Here is a 15,074-nt window from a genome sequence, read left to right on the forward strand (position 1 = left end):
CCTTCTATGAAATGGTGCTTGGATTTGTGTGTCCAAACAAAGCATGCAGAGATCTTTTCTAGACAGCTGGTAGTTCCCTTAAGGGCCCATTCACAAAACCGCCTGGCACGCATTACAGTGCATATAACGTGTGTGCCGCTTTCTTACAATGCATTTCAGTGTTTGTCTTTAACAATTTAAACAAAAACTATGCACAGCAGCATGCTGTAATGCTTTGTGTCTTGTGCTGAATTTTTATGCAATGCGTGTATAGTGTGAACAGGGAACACAGGGCAAGCAGTGTCACTATGTTAAGCCTGCGTTGATCCCAGCACACGGTGTTTACAAAACACAAAGATGACTCACCTAGCATTAAAGTAAAAATATGGGAGCTGCCATTGCAAACCTGTCTCTTCATGTCCTAAAGTAAAACTATGCCCCCCATTAAAAATGTACATTAGTACATAAATATAAGCACATCTGCACTTGGTTTTTAGTCCCCAGGCAAAATCCCACAAATATCTGTTGATCCGGATAGTAAAATCTACCTTCAGCCGGATGTAGGCTTCATGGACACTACAGCTGCTAAACTGACATTTAGGAGCAGCTGGGCGTTTTTCTTCTGAAGCCCCTGAACTCTCCTCTGTGTTATCCTGTGTGTCCATGTACATATATACTATATTGCCAAAAGTATTGGGCCGCCTGCCTTTACACGCACATGAACTTTAATGGCGTCTTAGTCCGTTGGGTTCAATATTGAGTTGGCCCACCCTTAGTTACAACAGCTTCAACTCTTCTGGGAAGGCTGTCCACAAGGTTTAGGAGTGTGTCTATGGGAATGTTTGACCATTCTTCCAGAAGTGTATTTGTGAGGTCAAGCACTGATGTCGGACAAGAAGGCCTGACTCACAGTCTCTACTTAATTCACCCAAAAGGTGTTCTATCAGGTTGAGGTCAGGACTGTCAAGTTCCTCCACCCCAAACTCCCTCATCCATGTCTTTATGGACCTTGCTTTGTGCACTGGTGCGCAATCATGTTGGAACAACGGTGACCATGGAGGAGATTGGAATTCAATGATTTTGAGGGGTGTCAATAATTTTGGCAATATAGTGTCATTGTTTAGAGGAGTTTACAAGCGGCTGAGTTTACTGAGTTTCTCTGAAAGCACAAAAACTGTGTTCAGGACAAATGTTTATTGGCATTTAAAATGCCAAACACATCTAAATGGTAAACGCATTCAGCACTCCGCATTTATTCATTTCAGCGCCCAGAATAAACAAATTCTGGCCAATGAAAAACTTCTGTACACCAAATGCTGCTAGACTGTTAAATGCACCTAAACAGGCTTGGGAAAAAAAATTTACAAAAATTTTTCAATAAACCAGTGTGCATGAAGCCGTATACTGCTACTCCTAAACATGAGTTTAGGAGCTTCTGGTGTTTGTCAAAGCCCCTTAACTCAACTCAATAAAAGCCTATGTGTCTATGCACACAGGCTTTTATCAGAGCTTAGAAGCAGCAGCGTTTATGGGCACTTAAACATCCCTCTCCTAAATGCAGAAGAATCATGATCAGGAAAGGAACACTTTGGGCCACAAAAACGTGTGTAAATGTGCATCAACGGTAGTCATGTTTAGCACTTGGGTGTTTATTCATTTCAGTGGCAAGTACTCTGCAGGTCCAATCGCTAAATGCAGCACTGCGTGTACACATGTTTTTGCCAGGTTTAGTGTCTTTCAGTGGCCAGAAGAGCTTGGCATCCAAGGAAACTTCAGTGAACATGTAGGGCAACACAGTTTCCTGTAATGGTATGACAAGGATGTAATACTGATCCAGAATTCAATGTACAGTTCTCATTCGTGTAGGCTGTGCTTGCACCACAGTGGAACTGTAGGTCACTGGAAATGACCTACAGTACCACTGACCTCAATTTTACAAAGTCGATGCGGTGATGCTCATGGAACATTCACTTTACGTTACAGGATAGGATGCACTTATTTGATGAAAAAAAAAAATATATATGGGTTTGGAAAACCCATTTACTGTCCGACCAATGATTATTCAGGCTTTAATTGATGGTGTCTCTGTTGGTGGCTTTATTGCTCTGCCTATCTTGCTCATGTACTTAACTTCTATGTTCTACATAACTGTACTTATTTGAAATTATTACAGATGTGCCTTTTTCTATTGTATGTAATACCTTATGCTGTGAAGCTGTTTTTGCAGCCTATTTCTTAATAAATAAAAATGTTTGGGGAAAAAAGTATGGGCATATCCATTATTTATTTCAGGTACTTATATAGCGCCGTCAATTTACGCAGCGCTTTACATATATATTGTACATTCACATCAGTTCCTAACCCCCAAGGAGCGCACAATCTAAGGTCCCTAACTCACATTCATACATACACATACTAGGGCCAATTTAGACAGGATCCAATTCACCTACCAGCATGTATTGGAAGTGTGGGAGGAAACCGGAGTACCCGGAAGAAACCCACGCAGGCACAGGAAGAACATGCAAACTCCAGGCAGGTGGCGCCGTGGTTGGGATTTGAACCAATGACCCTAGTACTGCCAGGCAGACGTGCTAACCATTCTATGTAAGAACACAGTGCCATGAGTTACGTTAACTTTACAGAACACATTTTTCTGCATACAATAGTGTGTAGCCAGCCCAAGGCATCAGTATTTTGAGTCACTGACTAAGTATGCAAATAAGGCCTTCTGACTTTACACCTTTATTTCCTGATCTGCATGTTTGTCCAGTTCAGTATCTCTAACTATTGACGTCTGAGACAGCTAAAACTCCCATATACAGAAGGAGATCAGAACCAACAGTCTCTATAGTTCTCTAAAGGAATATATATTGTCCAACAATCAGCTGGTTTGACGATTTTCAGTCAGTGTGTACAGCAGTCTGTCCAGCAGAAGCTGGTCTATCAACCGACTTTTGTTGAAGGAACATACTGGAAGAAAACCAGTATCTAAATGGCTGCAAGGGCTGATCAATGTATTCGGGAAGGAGGGGGGGGTTGTTTGGGGCAGGTGGGCTGAATCCTCCAACAGAATAGCAAGGGAGATAGCCACACCCTCACTTGTGTTGGTAGGACAATCTCTCAGGCATTTTTCATTCAATCCAGCATGCAAAGGGCTCTAGATCAGCATTTCTTTAACCACTTTCCCTCTGGCCGATAGTAGAAGTACTGCTACAGGGTTGCACAAAATCATATAATATATATACACATACACACACGTGATTTGCATTTCTGGGTAGGGCGACGTGTGGCGGCTAGGAATGTCATTCAGCGATCTTTGGGTAAAGCTGACAGGGGAGAGACCTGTGTATCTCTGCACAGCATGTCTCCGTGGTAAAACAGCACAGTTAACCCTTTGATCACCCCAGATGTTAACCCCTTCCCTCCCAGTGTCACCAGTAGTGTCAGTGCTTTTTATTAGCACCAATCACTGTATTAGTGTCATGGAGGATATCAGTAGCAGCTAGTCAGTTCCCACCTAGTCTCAATGCCCGCTGTAGTCCCACTATAAGTAGCTGATCGCCGCAATTACTAGTATAAAAATAAATGAATAATAAAAATTGCAGTATATATATACAAACACCGCTATGTGTAGACGCTATAACTTATAAACCAACTAATTTACACGTATTGGGAATTTTTTTTTTTAGCAGACATTTTGGCCTAAATTTATGAAATTAGATTTTTTTTTTTAAATTGGATATGTTTTATAGCAAAAAGTCAAAAATATGTTTTTTTTCCCCCAAAATTGTCTTTGTTTATAGAGCAAAAAATAAAACACGCAAAAGGTGACCAAATACCACCGAAAGAAAGCTCTATTTGTGGGGGGAAAAACAAAAAAGGCTCCCCCCTCCCTGCTAGTCCCCGGGGGCGGGGCTGGAGACAGGCGGGGAGGAGGAGATAAACAGCGCAATGTTATTATTACACCTTTCGGTCACCATAAAGCCCCTTTTGTTTTTAAAAGCCCCAGACATTTCTAATATCACCTCCAATTTAAATACAGTTTTGGTTAAAATTTATTTATTTTTTTATCTGGACAAGTAGATTGTCATGAGGGACAAGTAGATTGGGGCACCAATTTAGTCTCTGGACAAGTAGTTTTTTTCCAAAAAATGTCCACACCCCTGATGTGTCTTTTTCAACTAGACTATGTAAGCAGCTAAATACACAGATGAAATACATATGAGAGCCATTTTAATCCCAAAAGGATTTGTATTTCTGTCCATCCAGCCCCGAGATTAAACACAGCTCTGCCACACAGCACAATCCTGCCAGGGGACCATCTTTCTCAGCTGTAGATTCAGTTTCTCTTCAGGTTTCGTGCCCGCACCCTCATCCTTTGACTGGTGAATAACAAGAGGGCCCCGGATCCCCCCCCATGTAAATGGGTATACTCATTCACTTAAAACAAAATTACAAAAATTTTGAAAGGTAAATAAATCATGATGCAAATATGAAAAATATTCCCCGATGTACATCCACCATCAACCACAATGAATGCCACCCACCAACATGACTGCTTTCTCCCAGAGCTTAACCACTTGCCCTCCAGGAGGATTTAACCCCCTTCCAGACCACTTTTTGTGCTGCGTTACTTTAACTCACAATTGCGCAGTCATGCAATGAAGTACATAAATGAAATTTATGTCCTTTTTGCCCCACAGATAGAGTTTTCTTTCGGTGGTATTTGATCTGCGTTTTTTTATTTCTTGCGCTATAAAAACAAAAGACTGACAATTTTGAACAAAAAACATATATTTGAGATTTTGCTATAAAAAAAATCCCAATACGTGTAAATGAATTGGTTTACGTGAAAGTAATAGCGTCTACAAATGGCGGTATAGATGCTGGAATTTTTTTTTATAATAGTAATGGCGGCAATCAGCGACTTATAGCAGGACTGCGGCAGGCATTCTGACACTGGGTGGGAACTGATTGACTACCATTGACAACCCCAGTGACACCAATACAGTGATCAGTGCTAATAAAAGCACTGACACTGTGCTAATGACACCGGGCAGGAAGAGATTAACTTTTGGGCGACCAAAGGGTTAACTATGCATGTTACATCTCTGCTGTGCAGGGAATCGCTGGCCGGGACTTGGTGATTGACATTCCTAGCCACCAATAACGGTGCAGGTAGGACAGTGCATGCGCGCGCCCCCTATCCAGAACTGCAAAAACATACATACGCAGCCCTGCCGCCGTACTTCTACTATAGGGCGGCGTGCAAGCGGTTAAGTAAACAAGGGGGAGGGGCTCAATGACAGTCGGTAGGGTAACCTGGTAATGCCAGACACATCCATATTTGGTCAATGACAATGGGTGGCCCTAGCCCTTTGTGACATTAATCAAACAAGGATGTGTCCGCGTACGGTCAATAAGTGGCCCCACCCCCTTGTTTAGCAGCAGATCAGTCTACAGAAGCCAAGCGATGGAAACGTCATGTCTGCAGGCTGTGTTTCTTATTCCTTTAAATTGTAAGCTCCATGAGCAGGGCCCTCATATTCCTTCTGTACTGAAATGTATTGGAATTGTACTGTCTCCCTTATATTGTAAAGCGTGGCGCAAACTGTTGGCGCTATATAAATCCTGTAGAATAATAATAATTCACTGATTGATTATGGATATACATCAGGGGACTTTATATTTAATTTAAGAACTTGTCAAAAACAGTGAGGTTTTTATTTACACTCGTCATTTTCTTGGTGAAGGAGAAGGGGTACTATTTACCCTACACATTCACATAGGGTGCCTGAGATACCAATAAGTCACCCTCCACAACTGGCAAAGTGCGTTGCCAGGAGGGCCCTGCTCAAATGGGTTTTTGGGGAAGATCCAGCGCTCTTTATTTTTGATGCAATGTCCCCCCACAAAATCCATACCAGACCCAAAGGGGGTTTATTTACTAAAGCTGGAGAGTCCAAAATCAGACTCCCTTCTGCATAGAAACCAATCAGCTTCTAACCTCAGCTTGTTCAATGAAGCTTTGGCAATGAAACCTGGAAGCCGATTGGTTTCTATGCAGAAGGGAGTCTGATTTTGGACTCTCCAGCTTTAGTAAATAAACCCCAAAGAGTCTGGTATGGATTTTTTTTTTTTTTTTTAAATGCCAGTTCTTTTTACATTCTGCAGTCAGTGGGGAATCACGGTTGACAGGCATGAGTCGCGGCAGTTAGTGGGTGCCTTAACCAGCAGCCCAGAAAAGAACTATCACATTTAGCAGTGGTAGGAATACCACACTGATACTTGCACACAGAAGGGGGGAGGGGACAGGAATCACACAGGTGTATTCTAGAGGGAAGGATGACAGGCTCCCCCAGGTCCTAGAGCTGTGTACACTGAATGCAACATCACCCCACCCCCCCCCCGCACAGAGATTGGGGAGGGGGATAGACCATCACACCACCCACAGTACCTATAGGATGTCTGCAGACTCTGACCATCTCTGGTAGTATGTCAAACACTAAATAATATGCACACCACTTTGGTGTGTCAAGGGCTGCAGTTGAGCTCACCTCATCAGCTGACCATCACTGGGAGTAGTTCCAAAAACAAGCTATATGTTCACAAAATAAATGAAGTGCATGGGAGTTAGAACAAGCCTTTCGTGACTTAAAGCGCAACGGTCACCCCAAAGGCCTCCTTCACATGTGCTGCAATCTTTTCTGCCGCTCCAAGGTGGATTGCTTTGCAGAGGCAGTTTGCAGGCATTCTGGAGGCAATGCTGCAACTGGCTTGTGGCTGCGATGCAGTCCCAATGACATGGCCGTGCCTACGAAACGTCATGTTGAGTTAAACTGCCTATTAATCGTCCTCTTAAGCCACTCTTCGATGCAATCTGGTCATGCATGGTATTTTGTCTTGCTCTATTGACTTTAGTGTGAACAAGGCATATTACTTGTTATGGGTGTTGTCAGTGTTTATACGGTTTAAATATAATTTGTCTGTTTTTAATACGAGTTATCATTTGTAGGTTGTCAGAAAAAAAAAAAAAAAAGTGTGCTGTTAGTAAAGTTTTGTCAGTAAAAATTGCAGCTGGAAGTTAGCAACTCTGAGGTTACGGCTGTCTGTATCCCCGCTAGGGAGCTTATATTAACGACTGTCACTGGCACTGAAAGTCAAGGGAAAAAAACTAAACAAAAACAAATCTGAAACCTGAGCCATTAAATGAACACTTAGAGGAGAAATCTTCCAACAGGGACACTGGTTCCATTGACCACTGTCTAAAAGGACTTTTTACTTTAAAGACAGGAAGTGAAGGGTAATCTCCCCAATAAAACAACTGAAAAAAGTAACCTGTTCTTTGTATTACTTCCGTTTTGTGAATTTCCTGGTGTTCCTGCCAGTCTCTGCGTTCCTACTATAAACTGACCATACCAAGCAGGAAAACACGACTGTCAGTTCTCTAGCTAGGCCTGCTCTCCTCCAATGATCAGAGTTGACATGTCCCCTATTCCCTATGCACAATCATTTACTGGGAAGTTCAGTGTACTGTGGTTTCTCCTTCCCTAGCACATAGGCAGCTGAGAATAGAGGGAATGAGATCACAAAGCATTTACCTTTTTTTTTTTTCCCTCACAGTTGGTATAGAAAAGAAGAAAAGAATCACCCCCTTTACAATAATCTCATTGTATTGCTTTGTAGCCTGAAATGAAGACAGTTTTTGTTTTATCCAGCTGTATTTGCTCAGTGTAACTTATAACATCCAAGTGAAAGATAGAACACAAACAAGTTAGAAAAAAAAAAAGAAAATCACTGAGTTGGAAAAAAGATCACCCCCTTGTGTCAGTATTTTGTTTTAATTACAGCCCTTGGTCTGTTGGGATGTCTCTACTAACTGCAATGTTTGCCCACTCTTTTCAGAACTGCAAAGTTCAGTTAAATTTGATGGTGACCATTTGTGGACTGCAGTTTTCAAGTAATTTCACGGATTTTCAATGGAGTATAAATCTGGGCTCTGAGCAGACCATGCAGGACATTCACCTTTTTCTCCTTCAACTGTGCTATGTGCTTTGGGTCATTGTCATGTTGGAAGGTAAACCGTCTTCCCATTGACAACTTCCTGGCAGAGAACAGCAGATTTTCCTGAAGAATTTGACGGTATTTTGCCACATCCATTTTTTCTTCTGTCCAGACAAGTCCTCCAGTCCCTGATGCAGAGAAACATCCCATAACAGATTACCACCTCCATGCTTTACTGTAGGAATGCTGTTATTTGGGTGGTGAGCTGAATTGGATTTCCGCCAGACACCTCGTCTAGTGTTGAGGCCAAATAATTCGATTTTAGTCTCATCTGATGAACACCTTTTCCCATGTGGCCTCAGAATCTACAAGGTGCATTTTGGCAAAGCTCAGGTTGTGACTGCATGAGGCCTTTGTGGAGTGGCTTTTCTTACAACTCTCCCATAGAAGCCACATTTGTAGAAAATTTGTGATATTGTTGACACATGCACACAATGGCTACCCTTGCTCATAAATTCCTGCAACTGCTTCAGAGTTGCTGTAGGCCTCTTGGTAGCCTCAATGACCAGTTTCCTCCTGGCTCTTTCATCTAGTTTGCAGCAACATCCTAATCCAGGGAGGATGTGTTGTACTAAATACCTTTGACTTCTTAACAGACTTTGCTGTGCTTCTAGGCATTGATAAAGCCTTTGAAGTTTTTTTGTATCCATCTCCTGACTTGTGCCTGTCCACAACTTTATCCTGGAAATATTTTCACAGTGGCTTGACACCCATAGTTGACTGCTTCAGTTTTACTATCAGAGACTGACATGCTCCAGGAAAGCTCTTTTCATGTGGATCTAATCAAAATGATCACAGCTGATGACAGTTGAAAGTCAAATGGCTTTGTGTGACATTGAGAAGGCGATTAACTACACCTGACTGAGTTTACAAGTCATTTTTAGGAGGAGGTGAACCTTTTTCCAACTAGGATTCTGTTTTTATTTTTTTTTTCTGACATTGTTGTGTTATATTTTTCACTTTTATTTACCCAATGCAACTTATAACATCCAACTGGATAAAAGAGAAACTGTCTTCATTTCAGGCAGCAAAGAAACAAAATGTGATTTTAAAAAGAGGAGTGATATTTTCTATACCCACTGTATACACACACACAAATGTTTTGCCTTTCATTTTAAACTGAATTTTTTTTCTTTTTTATACAAGGTGGTTAGGGTTTACAATCAGTTTAGCTTTTATTTTTTTATTTTTTTTTAAATCTGCACCTGGTGATTCTGCCATGAAGGTTCTTGTTCATGCACCTCCTGTTACAGAATGACCACTTGCACTTTTCTCCTCTCCCAAATGTGCTCCTGCATTATTACCCTGCCACATGTGCCACCAATGGGGCACTACGCTCCAATAGTTCGCTCAGCGCTGTACATTACAAAGGGGGACAGAACATTACCAATACAATGTAAAACATGAGGGGATTGAGGACTATAAGTGAAGAAAAGCTGTCCATTTTCAAGTGTTACCAAACCCACAGCTGTAAAATCAGTCTATATGCAGTAAAGCATGCTTGTTATACTCACAGTGGAACCTAAGAGGTTAACCTTCTACATTGTGTAAAAAAAGGCTGTTTGATCCTGTCTTCTATGATCCTCCCCTTCTACTGTCCCCAATCTATCTGCTGATAGTACAGAGTTCTAGGAGTCACTCTGCACATGCTCAGTTTAGTGTGTATTGCTAGAGGGGTTTCTTTCCTCTCTGGCACAGTACATGTGATCAGCACAGGGCCAATCAGCACCATCCAGACAGAGGGTCAGGTGTTATGTAGCCTCATAGGAGAGTCAGTGGAGAATGAACACATGGGAGTCACAGCCACGGCACAGAGCTCTGAAGGGGACATGAAATGTCTGTTCTGTAGTAAAACAAACTTATCTGCCTGCATTCAACAAACCACAGCCTGTAAACCAAGCTGCGCATGCACAGGTCAGCTTGCAGCAGTTGGGCCAATCCTGTGCGCCAGGATAACTAGCTCTTGCACATGCACAGAAGTGACGTCATACAGTGTCGGTCACCAGGAGAAGAATGGTCAACTGTGGCTGCAAGAAACATTTGCCTAATGTATGGCAAACCTAAAAAATGTAGATTGAGGAACCTCCACTGCCAGCTATTGCATTCAAGTAGCTGTGGCACCTGTGGCTGCCTGAATATCCAGTGACTGCATCTAACAGGATGTGTAGTCATGCCTTGGCCAATACTTTTTCCACCTAACCCAGTAGTTTTTTTTTTTTTTTTTTTTAAATCTTTTGTCAAGGCAGATGGTGCTGACAAAGCCATCAACAGCTCAATTTTTGGAAAAGTCAGCAGAAATCTGGAAAATTTTGAGTGGTCTATGGCCAGTTGTAGCTCATGGGGTGATTTAAAGATTTTTGTTATACTGTGTCAGTTGTTCTTTAAGCCCCCCATTGACACCTGAGCGATTTGTAGGAAAATTCCTAAAGCACAACAGTGCTCATGAAGAATCCCATTATCCTCAATGGGTCCGTTACCATCTAAAAGGATGGCATTAGAACATACCCCTCTAACAATTAGAGAACTGAATAAAAGTTCCCAAAACAAACATTTCCCAGTAAAATTCTACTAGTGTATGGCCAGTTTTAGAGACGATTTACACATGTGCAGTGCGGATTGAAGTTCAAGTTTCACAGCTAATTGACTCAGCAGTTGTCCAGTAGTTCCTGTCAGGTATACATCAGGATCAGGTCAGGATTTTATCCTATTCACACATGTGGTTTAGAAACGGTTCCCATAGAAGTCAATAGCCTGTAATTCTCACCTGAACCTGAAGGCACTGCTCAGAAATCGTAAGGGACTCTTTCAAACCGCACTGAATCTGCACTGCCAGCGGACCAGACTATGTGAACAAGCACCATAGGAAGCAATGTTATTTCACGTCATGCAGATTGGATGCGCTTCAAATCACATCCAATCCACATATATGTGAACCGGCGCTTAGTGTGGCGGCGCTGATCACCTGAAGCTTGGAACCCGAGGGGTAGAATTGCATGTTACTGGCCCCACATACTTTAGTGGGAGTTCCTTTAAAATATGTTCGTTTTTCAGGCTTTACCTTTTAAAACAGCTTGGACCAAAACAAAAACACGCATTTCTGTTCCTGTATTACAAGTCACACACAAAAATAAAAAGAGTCTCCAAATCGCCTGGTTATGTACATGCTGCATGTGAATGGGAACTAAAGCCTCGGGATCAGCATAGCATCCAGAATTCTCTGAAGATGTCAAGTAGAAACTAGTTGGCATTCTCTCCTCTTCCCTAAAGCTGGCCACTGAGGAAGTCACATGACTAGACCAGAGCACTGCAAGTATAAGCATCTTCCTTCTACAGCAGTCGTCTCCAAACTGTGGTCCTTTGCATGCCTTTATCTGGCTCTTGCAGTTCTATTCCTCCCATTGACACCAAAGACGGGGCACGGTATCCTCTCCTGACACCAAAGACGGGACACCCTTTACTACCACTAATGCCAGGACAATTTATATTGCCACGGACTGCCCCCCCCCGAAGGACAATAAAGTTGCCCTTTGTTTATAAAGTTCAGAGCCCCCCTATTCTACAGGGTAGCCAGCATAGGGGTTAGAAGAGCGGTGGGAGCAGTTCGTACAGGGGGTTGGGCGAGCAGGGGGTTGGGCGAGCGGGGCGTACAGGGGGTTGGGCGAGCGGGGCGTACAGGGGGTTGGGCGAGCGGTGCGAGAGGTTCGTACAGGGGGTTGGGAGAGCGGTGCGTACAGGGGGTTAGGCGAGCGGTGCGTACAGGGGGTTAGGCGAGCGGTGGGAGAGGTTCGTACAGGGGGTTTGGCGAGCGGTGCGTACAGGGGGTTAGGCGAGCGGTGGGAGCGGTGAGAATAGGGGGTTAGGTGAGCGGTGCGTACAGGGGGTTAGGCGAGCGGTGGGAGTGGTTCGTACAGGGGGTTGGGCGAGCGGTGCGTACAGGGGGTTGGGCGAGCGGTGGGAGTGGTTCGTACAGGGGGTTAGGCGAGCGGTGCGTACAGGGGGTTAGGCGAGCGGTGCGTACAGGGGGTTAGGCGAGCGGTGCGTACAGGGGGTTAGGCGAGCGGTGGGAGTGGTTCGTACAGGGGGTTTGGGGAGCGGTGCGTACAGGGGGTTAGGCGAGCGGTGAGAATAGGGGGTTAGGCGAGCGGTGCGTACAAGGGGTTAGGCAAGCGGTGAGAATAGGGGGTTAGGTGAGCGGTGCGTACAGGGGGTTAGGCGAGCGGTGAGAATAGGGGGTTAGGTGAGCGGTGCGTACAGGGGATTAGGCGAGCGGTGAGAATAGGGGGTTAGGTGAGCGGTGCGTACAGGGGATTAGGCGAGCGGTGAGAATAGGGGGTTAGGTGAGCGGTGCGTACAGGGGGTTAGGCGAGCGGTGGGAGTGGTTCGTACAGGGGGTTGGGCGAGCGGTGCGTACAGGGGGTTGGGCGAGCGGTGGGAGCGGTGCGTACAGGGGGTTAGGCGAGCGGTGCGTACAGGAGGTTAGGCGAGCGGTGCGTACAGGAGGTTAGGCGAGCGGTGGGAGTGGTTCATACAGGGGGTTAGGCGAGCGGTGGGAGCGGTGAGAATAGGGGGTTAGGGGAGCGGTTTTAAGTTTAGTCAGATCCGCGTACATGGACGGCGAGGGGCTTAAAACTTGGCAGATATTTTCCGGCACCCAGAGAGCCGCATACAGCCTGCCATACAAGTGAATGGCTGTAGGTGGGCACTCTTTTGTACACGCCGATAGCTTGTGCATGTACTCACCTTGGCGTGCAGGAAATACGTGGAACCTGTATGTACACAGAGGTCATTGTCGGAGTCCAGCCATTCTCCTGCACAGCAGGCTATACACACCACCTGCCACTCCCCAGGCGCAGGAAAACCTCAATATTACCATTCGCTTGTTTTCAGCCTCTCCTCACCTGTGTGCATCTTATGGTCAGGCGAGACCTTCGTCCTGGGCACAGTACACACACCACACAACTACAAGTCCCAGGAGACACAGCACATACTGCTCCAGCTGTAAATACTCCCTCCCGTCTACCGCAGGGAGTGTCTGGAGTGCAGGTCGCTCGGGACAAAGCCGTGCTTCTCACACACGTCCCCGGACAGCAGACACTACAGCCGCTGTTTCCCTCACCGAAGCACTAGCGGCCACCACCGCGCTGCCTCCAGGCAAGCCCAGCAATGTCCGCCGACATTCACACGGATACAGCAAAGTTCGGTAACAGACACAAGCGCCGAGCCACTCACCGACTCGTCGACGCCATTGTTACGGTGTCCGCTGACCCCCGTACAGTAACCCGGCAGTCACCACGCTTCTCTTTTTTATAGAGCTCGGTCACGTGTCTCAAAGGGGAAGCCGTGAGCTCATAACGACTCATTGTTAGCTACCGCGCAAGCGCATAAGAAGATAGCTGCTACTAGCCCGCCTACTACACATGCGTACTCAGGCTTGCTTGCTGTGGAATGTGTGTCGAGTCACTCTAACCTGGATGGCTACGCATGCGCATACAGTACTCAACGTTACCTGTAGTTTACATGAGGAAACGGGGAGGTGGTGTCTGGGTTATGTAGTTCTTCAGCTAGTGGGGACTGATGGATCCCAGGGGATGCTTGCCTCTATTAAAGAACAAGATATAATACAGGTTTATGGTTTGGGTAAACACATCACCCTACATAAAAGCTGCTGGACTGGTTGAAGTACTTTGAAAAGTGCAGAGGTGTGTGGAAGCTGTAATCAGAGAATTATAGGGTAGTGACAATATACACAATAAAATGTCATGGCCGGGGCCTGCAGGCCTTTGTGCACGTCACACGGTGCTGCCTTCCTACACAAGTCTGGGGGAATGCAATGCTTGCTTGATAGAGATGGAATACAGGTCAGGAGGAGGACAAGTGAAGGTCAGATGGTCCTGTATTCTGGATGGTCTCAGAAGCATTTCCATCTGATGTCATCAACAAAGGCCCACAGACACAGACCATAAAGGAATCGCTGGCTTTGTAAAGGTTTTGTGGTAGGGCCACATCACCAAGGTCACAAAACCCATTCCAAACGATATTGCTCCCCAGCTGGCTGAAATTCTGGACAATCTTGTTAACTGGCTAGGCAGCAGCTGCTAGGCAGCAGCTGCTCAGCAACATAGGAAGAAGATATGTGGTCTCTTAGAGCTCATACACACTAGCGGTTGTGGGGCAGCAAAACCCCATGCTTGAGCCACACTCTTATCGCCCCCAACCGCTACCTCCTTTTTTTTTTATTCATAAAGATTTCATTAAGTATTTGCAAAACCACAGTGGCTAAATGGTTAGCACTTCCGCCTGGCAGTACTAGGGTTGTTGGTTTGAATCTCAGCCATGGCACCACCTGCCTGAAGTTTGCATGTTCTCCCTGTGCCTGCATGGGTTTCCTCCAAGGTACTCCAGTTTCCTCCCACACTCCAAAGACACACTGGTAGGTAAATTGGCCCTAGTATGTGTATGTATGAATGTGAGTTAGGGACCTTAGATTGTATGCTCCTTGAGGGTTAGGGACTGATGTGAATGTACAATATATATGTAAAGCACTGTGTAAATTGACAGCTCTATATAAGTACCTGAAATAAAACCAAAATAGAGTACACAGCACAAGGTCAAATACACGGCATGTATAGCCATGCTGAGAACAATCCTATACATTGATAAATGTGAAACCACTCCCATTATATGCATTTTCCACATGGACACAGGCAAACAAACAGCTCTTCAGAATAACAAAAGGTAGCATTCTGCAACAAAGTCCCTGCAATGTATATAGATCACCCAGATAGGAAGATTTTTTTTCTCAACAAAAGTGGAGTTACTCTTTAACCTCCTTGGCGGTTTTCCCGAGTGTAGCTCGGGGTAGAATTTCTACACCAAGAACGGTAACCCCGAGCTACACTCGGGCTTACCATGCAGCGTTCTCTGGGGGTCCCTGCAGTACTTACCTTGTCCTTCGCTCCCACGATGGGTCCCCTGCAGCGTTCCCGTCCATCTCCTCCAGCGGATGCCGGCATCTGGCTTCCGTGTTCCGG

General features: G+C 45.0%; 1 protein-coding gene across 1 annotated transcript in view; it reads right to left on the reverse strand.

The window, feature by feature from the left end:
* Positions 1 to 13,429, reverse strand: part of GTF2B (general transcription factor IIB) — a 50,391-nt gene extending 36,962 nt beyond the window's left edge. The window contains exon 1 of the mRNA XM_089668905.1: positions 13,273 to 13,429. Within this exon, the coding sequence (XP_089525031.1) occupies positions 13,273 to 13,403 (131 nt within the window). The 5' untranslated portion in view covers positions 13,404 to 13,429. The remainder of the gene's footprint in view (positions 1 to 13,272) is intronic.
* Between the last annotated feature and the right edge of the window lie 1,645 nt (positions 13,430 to 15,074).

Source organism: Staurois parvus, unplaced genomic scaffold, assembly GCF_062004578.1.
Source record: "Staurois parvus isolate SC_StPar_1 unplaced genomic scaffold, SC_StPar_1.0 ptg000066l, whole genome shotgun sequence".
Lineage (NCBI taxonomy): Eukaryota > Metazoa > Chordata > Amphibia > Anura > Ranidae > Staurois > Staurois parvus.